Source organism: Haliaeetus albicilla, chromosome 1 (assembly GCF_947461875.1).
Source record: "Haliaeetus albicilla chromosome 1, bHalAlb1.1, whole genome shotgun sequence".
NCBI lineage: Eukaryota > Metazoa > Chordata > Aves > Accipitriformes > Accipitridae > Haliaeetus > Haliaeetus albicilla.
In genome coordinates, this window is record NC_091483.1 from 56423215 (window position 1) to 56446219 (window position 23005).

At 41.1% G+C, this 23005-nt stretch overlaps 1 protein-coding gene across 3 annotated transcripts in view; it reads right to left on the bottom strand.

Annotated features, from left to right (window-relative positions):
• Positions 1-23005, bottom strand: part of GABRB1 (gamma-aminobutyric acid type A receptor subunit beta1) — a 137554-nt gene that overhangs the window by 17471 nt on the left and 97078 nt on the right. For all 3 annotated transcript variants that reach the window (XR_011325995.1, XR_011325987.1, XM_069790759.1), the window contains exon 5: positions 14820-14902. Coding sequence is in view for 1 of the 3 variants with exons in the window: in XM_069790759.1 (XP_069646860.1) it covers positions 14820-14902 (83 nt within the window). In the remaining 2 variants the exon portion in view is untranslated. The remainder of the gene's footprint in view (positions 1-14819; positions 14903-23005) is intronic.

Here is a 23005-nt window from a genome sequence, read left to right on the forward strand (position 1 = left end):
CCAGTGATTTAACTTTGGACTTGAGACATTTTGATGACCTGTTGTCTCAAAATTAGCAGCAGTGACATTGTAACTTTTTTTACAAAGCAAGTGTGCAGTATGTGCTCCTGACTGGTGTCTTCTTGTGCAGACTAGATACTTGTGTAATTGTACATGTAACATGTACAGATGCACAACTGCTATTAACAGATCAGCCCTGATAAGTACAGCCATTATACAGCAGTTTCTACAGACCTTTAGCTAGTTTCTCATCTTATAATCTAGTTTGAGTGACTCTGAATCATGAAGTTTTAAAGTGGTACTTTAGTTACTTTGGTAGTTACAACCACTGAGGATCTGTTTGTTCAACTGCTTCTCACTTCTTTGCCTGAATCCTCTTCTCCTGTGGGGTTGAAACAAGCAAAGTTCTGAAGTCACACCGTTGTGTTCTTCTCTAAAGGCTAGTCAACAGCGATCAGGGCAGAGGCTATTCATGAGGAGATTAACCCCAATAGTTTCCTTGCCTTGCCTCCAGGTTCATGTGCTGCTGGTTCCAGACTGTCCTTGAGAGTTTGGAGCTGGGACGAGAGGGGTTGTTTCTTTCCAATTGCAAGTGTCAGAAATCCCAGGTGTCTCTCGCTTTCATTCTGAGACACCTTTTTCCTGAATCTGTTTTGAGCTTTCTCCTTCTCCCTTTTTTCTTCTCCTTTTGAATGGACACTTATACTAGACACCAGCTGTATCTCAATCTGGAGAAAGTTGAGCCAAAGCTCTTGACCTCTTATGGTGAGGTTTGATTGATTGCTTTTTTCCCTCTCTTTCTTTTTATCTTCTATCCTTCTATCCTGGTTTGATGAGGAGGGAAAAAAAATCCATTTTCAGGAACAGCAAAATGCAGACTATGAATTGTTTCTACTCCAACCCTGGCAGCACAGCCTGGGAGTGCCTGACTCAGGTTGAGAGACCTCATCGTGTCGAGAGAGACCTGACCTCTCTGGGAAGCCCAGTGTTGCAGTCTCTCAGCTCTTCTGCTAACACGAAGGACTTCTACACCTTCACACAAAGCAGACTAAGGTAACTTGCTTGCAGTGCTGTCAGGAGCACATTCCATGTAGAGTTTGTAACTCTGATGCAAATCACTCTTTTCACGTCTCTGTTCCCTCCTCTTTCTTTCTCATCTGGAGCTGCTGTGCAATAGACGGCTATCCCAGTCTGAGCCATAATCCTGGAAGTTTTTTCTGAGTTGAGTTGCTTTACAAAGTTAAAAAGAGAACGACACTATTTATAAACACATTATGTAAACATTAGCAACAGAGGTCCAGCTGCTTAGCATTCAATTAATTTAGTTCAGTCAATATTGCATGGTACATAGTTTTGTCTGCTCGTATTGTAAACACATCTTGCCCTTGAGCACTTATTTCATTTGACTAATTAAGATCTACTTCTAAGTGCTCTCATTTTGTTGCCAGGCAGACTCCCCCAATTTTAGATACAGCTGTTGTACTCGGTGAAAAAGACATTTGAAATCCAGGTCCATCTGGTTTGTGCTCCAGCCTGTCAGGCCAAAACCTGCTTTGTCTAAGGCAGTAGGGTCTCTGTTTTCAACAGGACTCAGGCTGCAGATGAATCAGGACACGTTGTGGTTCTTACTTATGCCAGCACGGCTTATGCAAATACACCTTATATTTCTATGCAATATTGTGTTCCCCTGCCTGAGATGGTGAAAACCCTTTTAAAATTTTAATTACTTAATTCAGGTGCGTAAATTTTTCAGAGGTAAATACGGAGGCAAGTACGAGGCCACTGTACTTGGGCTTTTTAGATAAACAATGAGAATGAAGTTTTCATGGTGGTCTCACTCACTGTTCTGACTATGTAAGTAGCTGAATTTTCAATTCATGAACAATTGTAGAAAGATTTAAAGTTATACTGAGTTACATGAAAATTTTGTTCAGACAAAATTAAGAATAATTGAGTAAAAAAAGTACTTTTCTAAACAAAATTGATTTCAAATGACTTTTGAAAATGAAATACTGACTCTTTTTAGAAAATATATTTTACAATGGACATGTATTGTGCCTGTATTACACTTTTTCTGTATGCATATTTTGCCAAAATAGTTACACCTTACTGAATCAATATACGTCACAGGGGAAAAAGCCTTGCCTGAAAAATACCATGTTGTTCTTCATGACATTATTACAAGACCATGAAAGGAAATGTAGATTTGAGTGTTGTTTTGAAACTTTGTCACTGATCCGCTTTACTTCTGTAACCACAGGTAAATACTATGTTGGTACTGCCAAGAAATAGGAGCAAGAAAGTCCTACAAAGAACCAAAACTTAGGGAAAAGCACATCCAGATCTATACTTGGTAACAGATTTACAGCTGTAAGAGGAAAAAAAAGGAGCTTCAGACTGAATTCTGGTCTTGGTTCTATAGAAGTGACTTCCATTGCTTATGAAGCTGGGATGGCATTGCCTTCTCCTGAGAAGATTTACCTCTGCTAAGGCACTGAGATAAGCCAGCATAATTTTAAACACTGTGACACATACTGCAGTTCACAGCTGGGCTAAGCAGTGCAAGCTACCAGCATTTCTTGGGCTGCCTGTGTTGCTGAGACTGAATTTGTGCTAACAATGATTAGGAACAAAATAGCAAAGCTACAGCAGAAAATAGCAAAATTCTGTTACTTCTAAGAAAATATACACCACTTTTCATCCGTAGACTTTAATACTATACAAAATCAATCCATCTCCATTTTGTAGGGAGACCTGAAGTGCATAAAGGGCAAGTATAAGAGGAATAACAGCATACTTTACCAACATGTTGTGTTATTAATTTCACCTTTGCAAATCAATGATAAGTCAAAGACAGGGGTATGCAGAGAAATGTTAGGCCTTACTAGTCTGGTACGACTGTACAGCCTGGCCTGAAAATCAGAATTAGCAAGTTGCATGTTCCCTTGGGCAATGAACAGGCTGGGTTAAGGAGCAGAGTACAGTACTCCACCGAGGACATGAATGGCTTCTTGGGCACCAAGGTGTCCGTGATACTGCTATGGTTGCCATTTTTCCTTAAGCACTAAGGAATGAGTGGGGGATTTCTGTGGCTAAAAGCATAGGCTAAAGTCAAGGAACAGGTTTTTTAGGTGGTTGAGGTACAAAGTCTGCTTAGCATCTGCAGTTTTCTGTGGAGGCAGACATGCGGCACGTGCTCATTAGTGGACTAATACAAGGTGTTAATGGAGGGGCAGGCGCTCCATAGAGAGAGAAGGTCCAAGGTCTTACAATCAAAGGATGCTGAATAATTTTCCATGTGCCTAATCTTATTGATACAAATTCCTGCCCACAGTAAGTGTGTGAAATATTTTAATTACGGGTTCTGTTGCTTTGACCCTAAACGTGAATTCAGATAAGGCAGTCATGCTCTGTGTGGTTTGGATTAGAAATGGTAATATGTTAAATAACCATGTGTTTTCTCTGGAAGAACTCTCCATAGGTAATTTAGTGTTCATAGGCACTTACAGAATATAAATGAATGAGAACAGAGATAGATTGCTGAGGAGATTAGCCATATATTCTGAGTTAAAAGTAAGTCACTGAGGGTATTAGCCAAAATTGCACCTCACCAGCAGGAACAGATATACTGGATAGCAATCTAGCAACCTTTAGGTGCTGCTTCGTTAGCTCAGACCTGTACTTAGAGTTACTCTGCAGCCTTTCCATTTTCCCTGGCCGTCAGCACTATGGCTATGCAGCCCTGATCCTGGCGTCCAGTGTCTCATGTGAAATGAATCATTGTTTAATTCAGTTTCCATCTACATGCTGATGGGCAGCTGTCCCTTGTACAAACCAGGCTTGCATTCCGATGGTAACAGGTATTTGAAAGACCGAGGGAGACAATCATGCACCTCTCTGCACAGATGGTTCCTGCATGGCCAGGGACATTTGGGCTGGCAGTCTGGGAAACTTGGTGCTGCTATTGCCATGGAAGCCTGATGAATTGAGGGCTGCCAATCACCAGAAAAGCTAAACTCAGTGAAAGATCATATCTGTATGAATGAACTCTTCAAACACAACTGAAATGCTCAACGTTTTCTTGAAGTTTCCCACACACTGTGGTTTGCTCATAACGAACAATGTTTCTTTGTACAGTCTACTCTTGCACTTCATGTTTGTTGCTTTCAGTTTATGAGGAAGATGAATAAATAAATAAAGCTGTTAGAAGTGGTAGCAGAAAGCTAATGGAGGAAGCATTAAGAATTTTATCTGAAGGACTCAATTCTGTTCTCAGTTCTGCAGAGTAGATTCTGAGGACTGGACGACTCGTATGTGAGTATACTGGCCACTTAATAACACTACTTCATGTTAATGTTGTCCCAGGTCAGGTAAGCAGCCTTTCCATGTTGAGACTTGAGGCATTGCGTTTTGTTTATTTGTATTATTGCAGTGTCAAGGAGCCATAGGTATAGATCAAGACACGGAGTGGATAGGCACGGAACTGATAATTTCTCAAGATTTATAATATCTGTCAACTTGGATGCATTTGGGGCAAGGCTTCATTCTCACAAGTTGAAATGAATGCACGAGTACCAGAATCTTCCAATCTCTTCTGGGTTTTGTTTGTTTTATACAGCAATTCACATCTTGGCAGAAGACAAGTAAATACTTAAACCGTACTTATGGCTGTAACATCCTAGGACAACTGCATTATCTCAAAGCACAATATGGTAGCTCTTCCAAAAATGTGATATGACCAGGTGCAGAGATTATTTTTCCTGCTGCCCTGACTGCAGAAGTACAGACTCATTTAAGAGCACAGCTGTTTCCAAAGAAATCAGCCCCTCCTCTAAGTGAACCCTTATCTTTGAAAAGCAAGCCCAGCTTTTCCTTTTGCTGTTCTCCTAGCCCGGGGGCTGTCAGAGGCTGAAGACAGACCTGGTGAGGCTGTGCTGGGAAGTGACTCAGCCCCAGCTTTCCTGTCCCCTGCGGTCACCAGGGGACAGCCAGGGCCCTGTATTGGTACCTCTGAGGCTACTGAGATGGCACTAAAATAAGAAGAGCAGTTGTCCAAAATAACTCTGCGTTCCTCTGTGTGCAACAGAAAAGATATACCAGATAGGTGACTTGGCTAATTTCATGTGCTCGTGCACTGGAAATCATTGATTGTCAAGTATTTGCTATTAAAATCTATGCATCCATGTAGAGACAAGCTATCCACCTTTTTGAAAATAAAAAGGGAAAGTCATACAGACTATACTATCAGCATCTGAGTAACTTCTAAGTTTGTGTGCAGTGTAAAAATACATTGTGAAAATAAAATAACTGGTTTATAGTCCTCTGGGGAAAGAAATCTTTCCAAAGGGTGGAAATAGAGCAGTTGCTGTGGCTTAACATTAGTGTACTGTGAAGAATGAATTATTTTAGCTTAGTGACTGACTTAAAAGATGAGCCGTAAGGAATGACTTAAACTGAGACAAAAATACATTTTAAATTTTGATGTGAAAAAAATGAAACATACAGTCCTATTTGGCTAATTTCTCAGTTTCAGTATCAACAAGCTATTTGTGAATCTGCCTCTCAGAGTATCTGAAAAACAACTTGCTCAGCTCCACAGCTATGTGCTAGTCTTTCTGTCCTCATGATGTTTAAATCTGCTGCTGTGGATGCTCATGGCGTAACTTTAAAACCTCTCCTGTTTTGCTGCCAGCATGTTCTCTGCAGCTCAGAAGGATGGCATTTCAGCTATGTCAGAAGTTAATGTGGATTTACAGATTGCTGTGTGCATGCAGAGTCTCCATGGGCGATGCTTCTGAGAGTAAATTTGCAGTGATACAAGCTCAGTGTGTGTATTCTGCATAGGGTGTATGGAGTGACCTAGGGTGTATTATCTGAATGTCTTTAGAAATGATTAAAGTGTGTTTCGAATTGCAAAATATGTTGCCCAGAGAGCAGTCGCTTTGCTGTTCCGATAGGCAGTATATGGGATCACACCAGCAGCCTGCGTGTGTTGATCTCCGTTCCTGCTCTTGCTGGGATGTTTCCTATGGTACTGTCTTTCTTGTTTTATGAGTGTGCTGTGATAAAATGTGCTTTTCTGTTTTTCTGGTGTTAACTATTCTTTTGCTAGGGTTTGTGGAAGCTAGTTGCTTGAATATGGCATTTGATCCATGGCAGAGCCCTTGTGAAATAAGGCATTTTGTGCATGTCATAGAGCAGGCAGCAATGGGAGTACAGAAGGCGGCATGGATGGAGACCCACCTGTGAATTGTGAATTGGATGAAATGCTAGGAACCTTATATCACTTGCAGCTGGCAGACTAAGTCAAGATGGGCAGGCAGGAACTCTTCTGCATTTTGCATTCAGATAGTAAATCTCAGAAAGATCCCACTGTTTGAGTGACCTGAGTTTTGGAATAGATACCTCGCTCTCTCTCTTCATAGTCCACCAAGTTTGAAAGAAATTTAAGGCTGAGTATGTATTTTAGAGCAATTAAAGGAATTGGCCAGAAGCAGAAGAGAGGTCTTATTCCCAGCGCTATACTGCAATAACCAGAGACAAGTAAAACCGGAGAAAATGAGGGTTTTTTTCCCCACGGTTTGGAGGGTCTGTGGGAAGCGACACATGCAGGGACATGGGTTTATGGCTGACACGTCTCATGGGGGAGCGGGGGGAGTCTGACAGGCAGGTGAGTGAGCAAAGTTCTTTGTTTACAGATGTGGCAGAACCTAAGCAAATGTGAGGGATGGGAGCTGCCCTCATTAGAAACATCAGAAAGATGGAATCTCTTAAAAAAGGCATAGATTTGAGTGTCCTTCCAGCCTTTTTTTAGCTGGGAAGGGGCCTTGCAACTGGTTTTTAGAATGCTCTGAGCAATGAGCTCCTTTGGGAGGGGAGAGATTATGCCTTCTGTGGAAGCAATTTGATGTGCTTGGTGAGAAGAAGCAGGACGAGACCAGATGCCCTTTTAGTGGCTTTGGGTACTTTAGGGAAAAGACATGAGTGGATCCAGCTCAAAGCTCCTGCTGCCTCAGGTACCAGCACAGTCATATTCATTAGTGAATTTTTATTGCCAGGCATGAATAAATTACTAGATATCTGGTGCCTGCAGACAGGCAAAGGAAAAGCTGTCTGGGAAAGCTTGGATTTAAGACAGGTTTTTCATCTCTAATAAAAATAGCCCTTTTTGTTTGAGGCGTAGGTTCTTACATCCTTGGTAGTTCAAATGCAATCATACCCTGGATCAATGCAGTCTTGTCTCAAGCAGGGAGCTGTGATAAATCTGTTCAAATCTCATTCTGTCAGACCACTCTGTGCCAACAGAGGTGATAATGAATACTTAGGTATGAACACAGTTGTTGTTTTTTCTGGCATCAAACTATGTAGAGGTTCAAGTGGAGTATTTTATTGATTCACTGCAATATCACTTTAAGTTGGTTGCACCTTCATCAAATCATTATATATATTTAGTGTTAGGTCTATTTCTGTATGAAGCAGGGACAGCCATAAAAAGAATGGAGTCAAGGCAGAATTGCCATTTTCTATACTGTAGCTGATTAAATAAATCTTCCTCTTTTCCCCAACTCGCTCTGTTCAGGTTTCTGTGGGCTTGTTCTGTTCACCCACACAAGTGAAGCAGTTTCTAAGAGTGCTGCTGAGAAGGCTAATGCATGGCTCAGTGTTGCAGTGTCGATCCCTGAATCACGCTGCAGCATTACAGTTGTCATAGAGACACAGATTTTTGAGACCAGAGGGACAGTTCTGTTAATCTGCTCAGACCTGTTGTAAAACACAGAGTAGCTTGCCAATAAGTAAATAACTTGCCAAATTGGAACATAGCCTGGCCCTCCCTATCCTGTGACAGTGAAACACATTTCACTTAAGTTTGGGGGATGCTGGAAGAGAAAACCCAAATGGGGATTTAATTTATCGTCAGGGCGGTGCTGTCGGCACATCATTTTTTTCTGCTGAGTGAAAGCCAGGTGCAAGCTTAGTCCACAAGGTCACGCCGTGATTGTGATATTGGTGACTTCAAAGTGACAAAGAGTATTAGAGTAATAACGGTATCCTGTCTTATTTTCTAGGTAGTGCGGTGTGGTCAGCACTTACATTTGTAATGAAGGATGCTAGAGTGGGGCAGCTGTGTGCAGTCAGAAGTCTCTGACAGACAAGCGCTGGGTGATTTAGCTGCAGCAGTTTGATGCTACTGTCCCTGGTTGTTTACCTCCTCCTTCTGTCTGCTCCTTTATCAGCAGAGATGTGTGTCTGCATCTCACCCATGCCGATCCAGAGCCTGCTGCAGCTGCTGCCAGGGACAGTGGGCTTGTGCCAAGGCACTGGGTTGTGAACTGCCATAGCAGTTGTAGCCCTTGCCAGAGGCTACCTGGCACAGCAGAACTAACAGCTGGGGGATTTAACATCTTAAACTGCCAAGCTGACATCCATCAGAGCTCACGCGAGAGTGCCAAGCAGTCTGGGTAACCTCCAGCCAAGTATTAAGTCTCCTCTGTCCCAGTATATGCTAATCTGTGAGAAATGGATTGTTACAGATCCCAGCTCCGCTGATGAAGCGGTTCCAGTTATAAAATCCCTTGATTTTATACACAGAATTTTCCAGTGGCCATCACGGTATTAGACACTGAAACAGGTGTAAAGCTTCTGATATGGTCTCCCCATCTGCCGCTGCAGAATTTGGAATAAGGTGAACTGCTTGAGCAAAGCTGTGAAAATGTGTGTGAAGGAATGTGTGCAACCAAAGTGCTCTCCTCCTCCTAAATGTATACATTTCTCTGGTTGTCAGCTGTGCATACATAGTTCTGCAGTCCTGTAAGATAGCTTTGGAAAAGCTAGAAATGTAATTTTTTAATGAAAAAAATCTGCTGGCTCAATATAAGCATGTATTATCCCTGCATTGGCTGCTCTGCTGGAGAGGTTTGGTAATAGGGCAGCGTTTGATTCTTTGTGCTCTTTTCCCATTCCTGTGTAGCACAGTTGTTTTGCTGCTATTTGCAGTGCCTTAAATTACTGCTAAGTATTATTAAGGAACAATTCTTAGCACTTCAGATTTTCAGGGATTGTCTTTGGCTAATTTCCACAGCATTCGTGTGAGGTGTAATGACTCACTGCCTTTCTGTTCACAGATAGTGTGATGTTCAACTATTCTTTGAGTAGCCTAAAAGCAATTCATCTGTGGGACTGCCTGGTTCCTCTGGAGCATGCTCCTTCTGCAGTAGGAGTAAGTGTCCCTTAAAAACACAGGGGAACTCAAGAGAGGTCCAGGTTGTGGGTGCTACAGTATTGGTGTGCTCTGGCACTGCTATAGAGCTGTGCAGCTGTTGTGGATGCCCTGGGGAGCGCCGAGCTTTTGGAGGGGAAAATGTGTCTCCAGCTTGCTCGGTTTAGAGGTGGGGAAGCACCCCCGGACAGGGAGAGGACTCGCTCAGATGCCACCTTCCTGCCACACTTTAGGGACGAAGGAGATCCTGCAGCTCTCATGTTGGGGGGGAGCCCGGGAGGGAGAGAGGGCAGCGTTTGCAGCAGCTTTCTGAGCTCACACCCATGCACGGTCCAGCCACAGGCTGACCCTGGGTGAATAAGCGAGACTGAATTGAGGAAGCAGACAGGGCTTCAAACGCAAGGAGACAGGATGGTGCCACATGTAACACTTGTCAATCTGAGCGTAAAATCTGTTGACTGACATGCTTTCCAAAGGATGCTATTCAGGGAACCACTCGGCAGCCCTGTTGTCCTTGTACACGGGATTAGAAGAACATAAAGCTCGTAAAGTTCAGTTTTTTTAAGGGAGTTTAGCAACAGTGGGAAGAACACATGATCCATCTTGGCCATGGTCTAGTGTCTCAGCACTGGTTTAACTGTTAGGCTTTTGCTTGCTGTTTCTATTGCACAGTCATACTGCTTGTGATTGCACCTGCAGGTATGCACCTCCATGTAAGCCATGCATTTACATCTGCAGGAGAGTGGAGATCAGTTTAATAACTACTCCCATTTAAATGCAGGATAGATATTTTACATGCCCATACAGACCTTTGACTTGGTTTAATATTCACCCCTTGTCTTTTTGCTTAAATTCCAAATTGTGTGCATTTTCTACAGGCATTGAACACTCCTCATAAACATGTATCTTCATTCTGAGTTAATTTACAGTGTTTCTGCTAATCAGATCTAATTTAAAGGGTGGGGCTGAGGAAAGGGCTGTCCACTTGGAACAAACATTTGAAACAACCAATAAAAAAGCAGAGAGAGAAGATTCTCGTTGTGAGTTGAATTGGTTTAATTGACAAAAATGGAGCCATGCCAGTTTTCACCAGCTGAAGATCAGACATGTTACTTCTATGTCAGATTATGTGCTGCTGAGAGCTACTAGATTTAGGGCTATTAGTATTGCATAGATTTACACGTCCATACAGGTCTTTTTGCTGTCTCTGTATCCAGTTCCATTTATCGTTTTCTTTCTGCATGCATCAACCTTGCATGATTACTGGCAGCACCAAGGATAAAAATGCTGTTAAGAAACAAAGTTAGGATTAAAAGAAGGTCAATGTTACTGTTATTATGTTCCTGCTGAAGCCAAGATGACTGTAAGTAGCAGAAGAAGAAAGTCAGTGGCAATGGCAACTTAGAGCACATCTCCTCAAAGTAGTGATTATCGTTCAGTGATGGTTTCCACAGACAGTACTGCTCTCGAAGCTGGTGCCACGTGGGTTAAACCATATAGCCGTACACAGTATAAAAATGAACAAAACCACTTTCCAGTGCTTTGAAAATGGTCTGGCAGTGCACATAGTGTACAGTGTCTGTCTAGCAGTGAGAGATGCTGCTTGCTGTTAGACAGGCAGTTCCAGGACAGCTTAGTGATTGCAGCACCACCTTCCCTGGCCCTTTTATTTAAGGAACAGCTCTGCCCTGGGGTTTATTTAATTCCTGTCTTTCCCAAAATTGAGGTAGATAAACCTTTCTTTCAAAGGGATATTTTTTAAACCAAGAAATTGTTAACAATTTCATTTTCATCCTAGCTCTGTGAAGATTTGTATACTGGCACAATAGAAAGCTGAATAGCTGAAGTGAGATGCAGGAGCTGGAAGGAGAGATTGAGGGTGAGAATCTCATAAACTGTTTCTGTCATGGAAGAAAACGTCACATGCCTAACGCATGTGGCACGAACAGAGAGGTAGTCGTCACGGTTATCACCTCTTTATTCACCCTCTCCACTCTGGCCCCTGGTAGCTTTCATGGGGATTAATGGGTACTACTAAGTGCAGAGTACGCAGGACAACTGGTTTACTTGTACTCAAATGCCTAAGAAAGAAGTAGGCAGCCTGCTATTCAGAGCTCTGTTCTTCTTCCAGGTATGATCAATAATTTTCAAGAGTTTTAGAGATGCAGAGGAGAAAAGCTGTGGTGCATAGAAGGTATATTTTAGGTGGAGAATTGTCAAAGATGCCAGTGCTCCTGACACATGTACTACCTGTGGGCTTTCGGTAGGAGGTAAGCATGCTTGTTCTTTTGCAAAATCATTCAGTTGTTAGTAGAACTGATCTAAATACTGATAAGAAGTAATGCACTCTGCCAATTTTGACCTGTTGGCAAATTGTGAATAAAGATTTTGTTGATTTCTTTGGATTGGCTCAACAAGTATTAACATATCAACATATATATCTTTGGAGACATGAATTATTTATAGCAAGTGTTCAAAAGGTCTGAAAAGCAATTTTCTTTTGGGCATGTGTGCCTGGCCACATGGGTGACATGGTATTCTCTCATCCCTGATTGTGTTAGCATTTTAATTGCTTATTCCATCTAATGCTAATTTTGATTCTTGATGAGGTCTCAGTGGTAGTACTAAGTCCATTCTCACTGAGCATTCATCCCTACAAAGCTTCATTTATGTGAAAGCTTGTGAATAAAGAGGTATGAGCCAGCCAAGTGTCAGTCTGGTTTCGTTATTTGGGCTTCTAGCTGATAAAAGCTCAGGTACTTTGATCAGCTTGACTCATGACTGGGCTGGAGACTTCAACTATCTCCCAGTAAATAAATTCAGGTACAAATTCAGTATGAAGGCAACTTCAGTATGAAGGCAACTTCAGTATGAATTCACCCATTTTGATTGCTCTGGTACAATACATATATCTCCATTTCCTCTCCTGATCAGGTAGAAAAGTTACTGAAGAGATGTGTTATGCACTTTATTTTGAAAATCAAGATATGATTTGTTCTCCAAATGCATCCATTGCATGCCTTAATAAGTTTAAGCTGGAGATGAGCCAAGCAGCAGCAAGCAACATCAAGAAAACTGGTTTGTGCCAAAAAAGGCAGGGAACTGCAAAGCCCAAAGGTGGGTATGCAGCTTAATGAGTGGCTCTGTAGGTCCTGTAAAGTGGTGGATTATGAGATTTGGATAGAGTTTTGCACCAGCATAAAGTAACTGGGGAGATCAGTAGAGTGATGGGCAGCACTGGAAAAGGAAGTTACAATTGCCTACCACCTCTGCTTCTCGGGACTGAGAGGAAAATGGCTGTATATGTCTTTATACACAGGGCTGTGGTGTTGCAGTGCTTCAGTCAACTCAGAGCAATGTAGATATGGACAGGCTAACCAAAAGAAGATGTATAGGGAAGGTTAATACATGTTGGTCTAACAAACACAATTATTCATTACATGCACATTGACTTGGCCCAGCTTGCCACGCTACTGTGTCTGTTGAGGGGCTTTAATATAGAGTATAACCAGTATGTCCTTCCAGAGATTTCCTTGTACGTGTTGAACGGTGAACAGAGAATAAGCTATTGTGGTGACTCGGGACTGTAGGCATTGAGGTGCTTCACAGGGAACTTTGACAACACTGTCTCCCTGCTTCTGAGATGTCTGCCTGCAATGCCAAAGTGCTAGGATCTTAAAAATAAAAACCACTATTTTTGCATCTCTAAAGAAATAAATTAGCAGGTTCTGTTCAGACAATACTCTCTAGTAAAAACAATTTTCATTAAGCCTACTGTGGATGTTTACTTGATTGAAATAATTTGCTGGTGGAATAAAAGGTTTGTTGTTCTCAATCTGGCAGAGAATTTCTAAAATCACTATAAAATGACATTCCAGGAAAAGGAGCAAAAGCAAATAATTATTGGGAAAATATTTCAAATTTCTTACCAAACAATTTAAAATCTAAATGAAAAGCTGCACGTCCACTGACTTATATTAAGGCTGATATTGATTATGGACTTACAGAGAAACAAAATACTTCATTATGGAGAGTAATTTTGAAGGTATGTGCCCATTTTGATGCTTTAAATAAAGTATCTTTCTGGTGCCATCAAGTATAAATTATAAACAAGTATAAACATTGGGCTGAGAGCCCATCTTGTCTCTCATCAGTGCTCCAGACTGACTGTATGCTTTTTTCAGTGCCTGACAATCGCCACCTCACAGATATGTTGAGATATATTACATTTATGTATACACAACTGATGAAAACCTCTGCAGTTCAGAATAAATTGAAATCTTTCCCAGCAACATTTTCTAAGTCTCAAAGTGATTTTGTTTTCTTTGGTTTAGATTTACTTATTCTATATTTGTGTTACAATACTATTAAACATTTTATATGTGAATATTCCATTGTTTCGACATTGTGAAAATGTTTCTATTTGTCAAATCTAAGCAACTGAAGACTAATGGAATCCTTTTGAAAATTGATGCTCTGAGGTTTTGGGGAATTTAATATCTTTTCAGTCCACAGCAAAATCTTATATCATGTGTTTCTGCAGAATGAAAACTGTACTTACTGGACTTCTGAGAACTTTTAGTTCCTTGAATGGGATGTGCTACAAACAATGAAAACATCGCCTTTGTTGATGACATAGGTATTAGGGAATTATTTTGGTTAATCTTTGATCAGCTTGTTTCTCTGTTCATTTAACACTTCAAACTATGCATCAAAGCTGAGGTTCGTATGTTAAAATTGTTTTTTCTCTTCAGTAAACTGAACCAAAATACTGTATTTGGGGAAATCTGTTAATCCTTTCTAGAATGTCATACTTTAGAGAGAAGTATTATTACAAAAAAAGATTGCTTAACTCTAACAGTGCAACAGTTGTAATGTGAAAAATGGAAATTCTTAGAAAACTGCTGCAATATTTTGCCTTGGACTCTATGCAGTCTTAACCAGTTTGTTTAGACAGACAGCTCTGTGGTCAGCGGCAGCAGCTGGTTTGACCAATGACAGAATCAAAATTCTTTTCAAGAACCTTGATAGGCATTTCTCTAAAGGCTAGCATCATAAAACATATAAAGACTATGTTAATGACAAAAATTTTCAAGTGCATGCCTGGATCCTGTGCTCATGGAAGACAATGGCAAAGCTCTCATTAACCTTGGTGCTGAAGGATCAAGTTGTTTCATTTTATAACCTCCAAGTATTTTGGTAAGACCAATTGATCAATCCTGCCACCACCATGTGGGGCAGATGTTAATCTTGATGTTAGAGATGAATGCACTGAGGTGAAGTAATTAATTCAGCTTCTGCAGTGATTAGGTGCTGAAGATGGACAGTGCTCAGTTGCTGTCCTCTAATGTAATCATCAAGAAATACTCTTCACCCTTCCTCGACAAGAGATTTTGAAAGACATCTTACAAGCTTGGATCAATCAATATTGTGAATTAGACATATTTTGGCTTATGTATTACAGAAATACATTGGGTATGTTCAGTGTGCAAGCTCACTGGACACACAGTATTTGAACAACTTGCTCCTGTTTTACCTAACCTGTGCAGGTCTTTCAAACCACAGCAGTCATTTGGCCAACCCTCTCCCTCCAGTAACTTACAACTTTCAATTTCTAGTGTGCAATTTTGTTCATCCAGAGGATATCTGCGTAGATCCATCATGCAAGCAGCTGTTGTTGTGATCCTGTAAGGGGAGGGTGAAAAAAAAAAAGAGATTTGAAACCACATTTTACTTGTTTGAGAAGGCAAAATTTTCTATAGTGGCTTTTCTGTTTGTTTAAATACAGAATGGTTATGCACATGAGTTTCTGGCATACAGGTTTTACATAGCTTGTAAAGCATGATTAAATAATTTATACAGCACAATATACTGGTTACAGTATCAAGCATCAGAGCATATGCTGAATATTGTGGAGCAGGATTTTGACTGAAAACTTGATGTGCAAAAGTGTACAGTGTTTTGAAGAATATTTAGTGAGATTTCTACTTGGACATCTTATTTTTAATGTCATTAATTCAGACATCTTCAAATTGTTTTGCAAATTGTTTTATTTATAACTTGTACTGCTGGTAGCTTTCTTTTTTCATTTTGTTGTCAAATGTACCGCTATTTTAATTTTGTTTGATACATATGTGCATTTTCATCCATGCTGTGGAGATACTGATAACATCTGATTCATTATTTTTATGGTTTCATAATCAGTTTATCATTAACTATGATAATTGAACATCACCTCTTAAAAATGTCACGATGCAATCAAACACTTGTGAAATATAATACTGTATGGTGGTTACTTAATGAACATTGAGAGTAGCTACGATGTAGGCTGGATCTTCCAGATCCTTGCTCCTTCTAGAGGGCATGTGAGTTGATGTTCCATCTATGAAGGTATTCTCCATAGCCTAAGCCTTTTTGCAAGGCAGCTCCCCTCCTTTTGTTAGACCATAAATCACAGACCATCTAAGCAAATGCTTGCTGATAAGCTGGTGACAGTTGGGAGGAAGGTTAAGTGGCTGTGTGAGGATAGGGGTCAAATTATAGCTTCTTTTAAAGATCCCTTTAAGACAGACACTCACAGTGGTGCTTTCAAACTCACAAAAGTGAGTTATCGCCTGCATTTGCCTTTTTTTGTGATAGATGGGTTCTTAAATGCTTATAAAACTTCTGAACTTGTGAATGGGCAAACTTGGCTTGTAATTTTATTGGTCTCTCTCTCTCCCTCTCTCCAGCAATTCCTACCTGAGAAAGGCAGATAACCTCTTTTCTTGATCTGGATTTGATCCCGTTGTTCCAGTTCTATGTTAATTAATGCCACAGGAACACATCTGGAGATTTTACTTTTGATGTGCTGAAAGTCAAGCATACTTATATGCTGTATTGGGGTGATAATTCTTGCTGTCACAGAACTGACAGAATTAAAAGAAAAAAATGCCACATGCTTCATTACTGTGACATGCTTCAAATTATCATAAGTCTACAAAATCCATCTGTCTACCTATGTATAAGGACCATCTAGCAAGTGGTGTTATGAGAAACAGTCCATGAAACTTCTCTATAATACTGTGTAAAGTACCATGGAAATGGTATATTTATGCTTTTCTTCAGGCTGATTTTTGTCCCATTTAATTGAATTGCATGTATCTTAACAGGTTTTGCATTTGTCATGGAAAAGGTTGAGGGCTTCAGCAGAGGCAGGACCTCATTTAGTTTAGCCATGTACCAAATATACCTTACTGAGAGGCATTGAGAAGACATGCAGTAATCATTTGTCAGACGCCTACTTAATAATGCTTGAGATCATACATAACAATATACTAACATTAGTCACAGTTAAATGCTTTTTAATGAAGGTTTCATAGGGTAATGTTTTGTTCCCAATTAATAAATCAGCCTTTGTGGTAATTGAGTTCACCTATATCAACCAGATTTATTTAAGTGGGTACAGAAGTAGAAGCTGACATAGTGTTTCCTAGACCACAGAGTTACAGTGGCCAGCTATTTCCTAATAGCCAGTGTATTTGTACTGCTGACTTCTGCAGTTTTGCACATCCTACACAAGCTACATCAGCGACAGCAATTTGTTACTCTTTATAACATCAATGCAAATTAATTGTGCCCTAGTAAATAATGCAATTGTTGTATACCTGAGGTTTAAATATTCCACATAATTTTTTTTCCCCTGACATTGTAATTCTGACAACTGTATTGTCTTCTCACTGTTTGTGCAGTTTTTGGCACACTGGTTGGTTTGGTGGGTCTGACCGCTACTATAATCCAATAACAAAAATGGATGTAGGTGTTACTAAGACACTGCATTGCTAATTGCAGGTGGGGTCTGGAAGTAAAGACCTGGATTATGCAGAAGAAAGATAATAATTGGTTTCTGGCAGCAGCAAGCGATCCAAATCTGCCTAGCCTGTCTATTGGTAATTTCTCATCCTTCATCCTTACTAAATCACTCTTTGCCTCTATGCTACAAGGAAAGGTGAAACAGAAGCAATTAATCTATGTTCTCTGCTTCCCTCAGCTCTGTTTTCATTTCCCGTAGGGCCTGTAAGGCAGTCTCCATACTTTGGGGTCAGTCTCCATACTTGGGGGAAAGTCAAAGGTGGTGGTGGGGAGCAGCTCTCCCCCTCGTGACTCTTTTAACCCCTTAGCAGCAGTGCTGAATGCTGCTGCGGCTCTCTGGTGCAATAGGAAGCAGTTGCTTCCAGGGAAGAGGGGAGTGACAGTTTTTTTTGCTGAAGTTTGCAGAGACGAGAGCCGCACAACAAGAGACAGGAGGGACGACTGGAGACTATTGTCAAGCAGGTGGTGGAGGGGGGCTGTCAAGAAGCTTGAACCTTGTGGCTTCCAGCAGCAGGAGAAAGGATCCCGCTTCGCTTGTAGACCCACAGCTTTGGAAGTGGTACAGTGCCCTGGGCAGGGGGGATGAGGAGCAGTATCTGCCCAAGGATGTCAGAGCCTGCTTGCCGAGCCTGAACTGCACGCCCGTGCCCGTGTGAATGGGAAAAGGCAGGCGGTAGCTACTGGAGGCTCCTCCCTGAAGCCTCCAACCTGCCAACACAATGTGATGCCTCCTAAAGCTGGAGGTGCTTAAACTCGCTTGGGAATCTTAGGCTTCCTTGAAAATAGCTACTTGTAATTGCAGTAGGAGTGCTTCAGGGTCCAGCAACATTCATTACCTGTAGTTCATAAATCTGCCTTTCAAGCATTTCTTTCTCCCTCACGATAGATCTCAGCTGTGTAAAATTTTTAATGGCATTATGCTCTGGATAACCACAAAACTTGTTTAAGGAGATAAATTAAACCCAGATGCAATCATAGTAATTGCTGTCTCGATTAAAAAAAAATAAAATATTTTATTATAAATAGAGTAAAATCCCAAACCTGTTACTGGATGCACTCTCTCAGTGGAGAGAGTAACTGATGGCTTGCACATGCACCAGAAGCTTAAAAATGAAGACATTCAAATGCAGAATACAAGGGTGTAATGGTAGGAAGGGCAATGCAATAGTCTGAAGATAGGGCAAAGCTATAATACATCTGTGTTCAAGAGGATTAGTCCTGAAAATCCCTGGGCACAAGCAGTTTGTGGCAATGGTGGAATATCATGAGGCTCTGCAAAAGTTTAAGTGGAGGACTAATCCTACACTTGAAGCAGAGCTATTTATATCTCAGAGTAGGATATGTTTCTTCCAGGCTTTCCATTCTTAAAACATGTTTTAAGTTTGTCTGTTGGGGCTAATTTATTTTGTTTGTACAGTGTCTTTTACCCTACTACCCTTGCATTCTTTAGATTCGTTTGAATACAAATGATAAAAATGGGATTATGCAAAGAAGACAAGCAGTTAGGTGGAGATATAGCATTATGCTACTTTATTTCATTCATGTCAACACTCAAACATTCTGGGTTGGAGTGAAGTCTGGATTGCTAACAGGCAAGATAAATAACATTTGCTAAAAAGCAAAATGAATTTTTTTTTTTTTAATTGTGGCTTGGGGTTCAAATTATTTGATCCACTGCTTAGCATTTATTTTGATATCCGACTCTCTGACTACCACATCCTTACTGTATAATCAAGTTATTTTTGGCAAAAAATAAAATTATATGAAAGAAAACATTGATGTCCAGTATTTGCAAAACTGACTTCATTAAGTAATACTGTCAGAGGTTTCCCTGCAGGGCAGCAGGTCTTGTAGGAACAAATGGTAAAGCTTAACGTTTTGGGTTAAGTCATCAGTGAGCAGTTAAAGTAAGTTCAGAATGAGTGTGGGAAGTGGAGTTATGGTTCAGTACTTAGAGCATTTAATCAAAATGCTGTCAAAAAGCTGTTCCTCAATTCTTGAAGAAGAAATAGAAGTGATATTTAAGACAGCAATGACAACTAAATGTGGAGATGATCAGAGCTAAACAATGCAAATTCTGTCATGAAATGTTTCCTCTGTTTGGAGGACAGGTATCAAATTTTAATATGTTTGTTCTTTTTCTCTCAGTCAACAGAGCATAAATTATAAATGTGTATGAAGATACAAACTGGGATGTACTCATTTTTCTTTTTCCTTAAAAGCAAAATAAAATCTTCAAATCAAATAAAGAATAACCATGCTTCTCTTAATCACTGCAGAGCTTGTGCTCTAGTAAACACTGGAAGTAGACTTTTATATCCCAATTAAAACATTGCTTTTATTAAATCAGTGTTAATTTAACTTCAGTGGTATCAGGGAACTTAATACCATAGCAACTGTTTGACCTCAGAACCCAGTCCCATATCCCTGGTGTAATTGGCCTAATTTTTCTGGAACTTGGAAGAATCTTGATGTTTAAGATTTAATGGGATGTCTTGTAGGAAGAGTTATTGAAGGAATAGAGGAAGGCAGAAAAAATGTATATTTAATCTGCAATTTTTTTTCTTTGTCCATACCGTGTACAAGGTTTAGAGTTGTCATGCTTGCTGACAGTAGATTTCCAAGCGAAGCCTGTGTGCTTGACCCTGGTAGAATATGTCAGCTCTGAACCTGCAAACGTGCCCAACTTCTAGTGCTTGGAAGAGCCTACTTACAGGATGTACATTTGAGCATTAGCATTATTTAGCTTGATATCATGTATTTTATATAATGTATTGGGTACTTGGGAAATCTGTGTTCAACAGTCTGTGTATTGCCTGTCTGGTCAAATTCTATTAAAAAAAAAAGCTACACATGTTAGTAGAATTGGGAAGAGCCAATCGATAAAAACATTACTGTCCTCACTGCTCTTTCATTCACATATATTCTTCTCCCCAAAAGCTACTGAGCTGCCTGCTTGGGCTGCCGTGCTCTCCTGTAGCTCCCCTAAGACACTCCTTATCCCATTCCTTTTTCCCCTCAGTCATATCAACATAACAGCTGCCCTCCCAAATAAGAAAGAATTTGCCCAAGTTCATTATTGTTCTTGTTAGGTTGGTTTAACATGGATCAGTTCATCAGCGGGGCTCACTGCTGGGCCCCAAAGACGGTTAAAGGGCACCATCTCTGAAGAGAGTATCGATGATGAAGAACTAATGAAGGCAGTGCTCGCACAGAACAAATTTTGTCAAGTTATTCCATTGTCAGTGTTATGTACCAGTGAATTGCCAAGGTCAGCCCATTGCTGGTAAGCTGCTTGAGCTTTGTCTCAGACAGAAGTCCTGGAAGAGTCAAAATGCAATTCTTAAATACTGTTTCCTGTCCATCTGAGCAGCAGAGTCTAATCCTGTGGGATACATTCAATATGTCTTAGGCAGTGGCAAGCCACTGATTTAACACACAGTGTGACAGGCATCTAAGAGAGAAAGAATGGTTTGTGACTGTGTCTTTATATGTCCAAATGATTTCCAGGTCTGATGCAGGAGATGCTGGTTTGCAGTAAGCATGTGCCTATTGCTGTTGTGGTCATTTCAGTTTTCTCCAATTAATATTCTTTAATGTAACCCAGGCACTAGTTTCTTACATTGCTTTTGTGCCTACAAAGCTATGCAGTGAACGGTGTCTTTTTCACTTGTATTGGATTTGTGTGGTAAGGTTTTGGTAGCGGGGGAGTTACAGGGGTGGCTTCTGTGAGAGGCTGCTGGAAGCTTCCCCTATACCCAACAGAGCCAATGCCAGCCAGCTCCAAGATGGACCCGCGCCGGCCAAGGCTGAGCCCATCAGTGATAGTGGTAGGCTGACCCTGGCTGAGCGCCAGGTGCTCACCAACGCTGCTCTATCACTCCCCTCCTCAGCTGGACAGGGGGGAGAAAATATAACAAAAGGCTCGTGGGTCAGGGTAAGGACAGTTTAATAAAGTGAAAGCAAAGGTCGTGCATGAAAGCAAAGGAAAACAAATGATGTTATTCTCTACTTCCCATCAGCAGGCGATGTCTGGCCACTTCCTGGGAAGCAGGGCTTCAGTACGCGTAGTGGTTGCTCCAGAAGACAAAAAATGCCCCCTTCCGTCTCCCTTTACTTAGCTTTTATATCTGAGCTGACATCATATGGTATGGAATATCTGTTTGGTTAGTTTAGGTCAGCTGTCCCGGTTATGTCCCCTCCCAAGATCTTGCTCAGCCCCAGCCTGCCATTGAGGGGGGGGCAAAAATGTTGGAGAGCCAGCCTTGATGCTGTGCCAGCACTGCTCAGCAGTAGCCAAAACACTGGTGTGCTATCAACACCTTTCTAGCTACCAATGCACAGCACAGCACTACGAGGGCTGCTATGGGGACAATTAACTCCATGTCAGTTAGACCCAATACATCACTTAATAAAAATCATGAGTTCTCTCTGAGAGTAGCTGGTAGCTTGGTGGTGAGGGGAAGGTAAAGCAAGAAACAGAAATCATCTTAAGCTCTCCCCAAGACATCTGCCCTTGGACAGTGCTGGGGACAAGGTAATGGGCTAGATGGACCTTTGGTCTGGTCTTTTGTCATAATTTTAAAGTTTCTGACTTTTAACCAAATTTAACAACTTTAGTGGAGGCCTACCCCTCACCACTTTGTCGTCCATTTCAGGCAATCTTTCATTCTCCAAATCCTTCCTTTCCAAGTCCAGCTCACCCAGCATGTTTATATGGATCGCCTGCAGGTGCAATAAATGAGTTTGGGGTAGTGCTTCTCAGGGAAGCAAGGTCTAACTTCCTTCAGAGGATCTAATACACAATGGAAGATGGGTGGAAATAGTCCAGTCTTCTACAGGAATTACAGCAGTACAAAGCAAGATTGATTAAAAAAGAGGAACATGTATCCATGATATTTCACTCCTGTATGTCCAGGAAATGTTTTCTATTCCCAAATATTTGGTCTAGTCTCTTGCACCTGTGTGCAAGTGATGGCACTGCTTGGTCTTTAGGGCTCTAGTTATATGAGTGGTTCTGCTGAGTTACTCATGTGACCTTAAATTTTGTCAGCAGAGATTGTGGGATCCACAGACTGAGGCAAGTAGAAGTGGGTGCAGTGCATTGTAACATCTTTAGTGTGTATGGTAATATATATTTTTTAAAGCCTGAATCACGAGATCATGTAGACAGAGAAATGACATGTGGATATTGTCACAAAATACCTGAAAAAAATTCACAACTCCTTCATTCCTTTTTAGACATACACAGCCACAAGATGTGCAAAATTAAAAAGGAGAGCTCTTGGACTTGTGCATTGTAGATTCATTTATGCCTCTGTAAGCAAGCCTATGATGGTGTCAGACTGAGTCACTGGCATTTTGTGCCAAGTTGGAGCAGGTGTAAATAACTAATGCATGCTACAAAGCAGAGGAGCTGTAGGGCTGTATCTTTATCTCTGGCAATCCCAGCCGTTCAGGGTGAGCAAACTATTAAAGACCACAGTATGACAATCAGCTTTGTGCTACCATCTATTCAAGTGTAAATACCCTCTTGCTAGACTGAACTGGCTCTGAATTTGAAACCTGTTATCAACATGCTGTTTATCCCCCCCCCCCCAATAGGCTGTATTTGCTTTCTTTTTTCTCTCTCTCTCTTTTTTTTTTTTTTAAATGATGAAGGGCAGTTTGCTGGAAAAGGTCACTGCCAGTCTTCCTTTAAGGATCCTAGGTTCTGAAGCACTTTGACGCTTACGGGTTTTCTGACGAGGGCTTGCAGCTGTAGTGCCTTGCAATCATGGTGCTGTGATCTATAGGACAGTAGTGTGCGCTGCCTAAGAACTGCCTTGCAACAAGCAGATGGCCTCGAAGAGTCACCACCAATGCCACCTGGAGCACTGGGCTGCTGCATGCTGGCCCCTCCGCTGCGCTAGCAGAGGTATCTGTGGGACAGTGGTG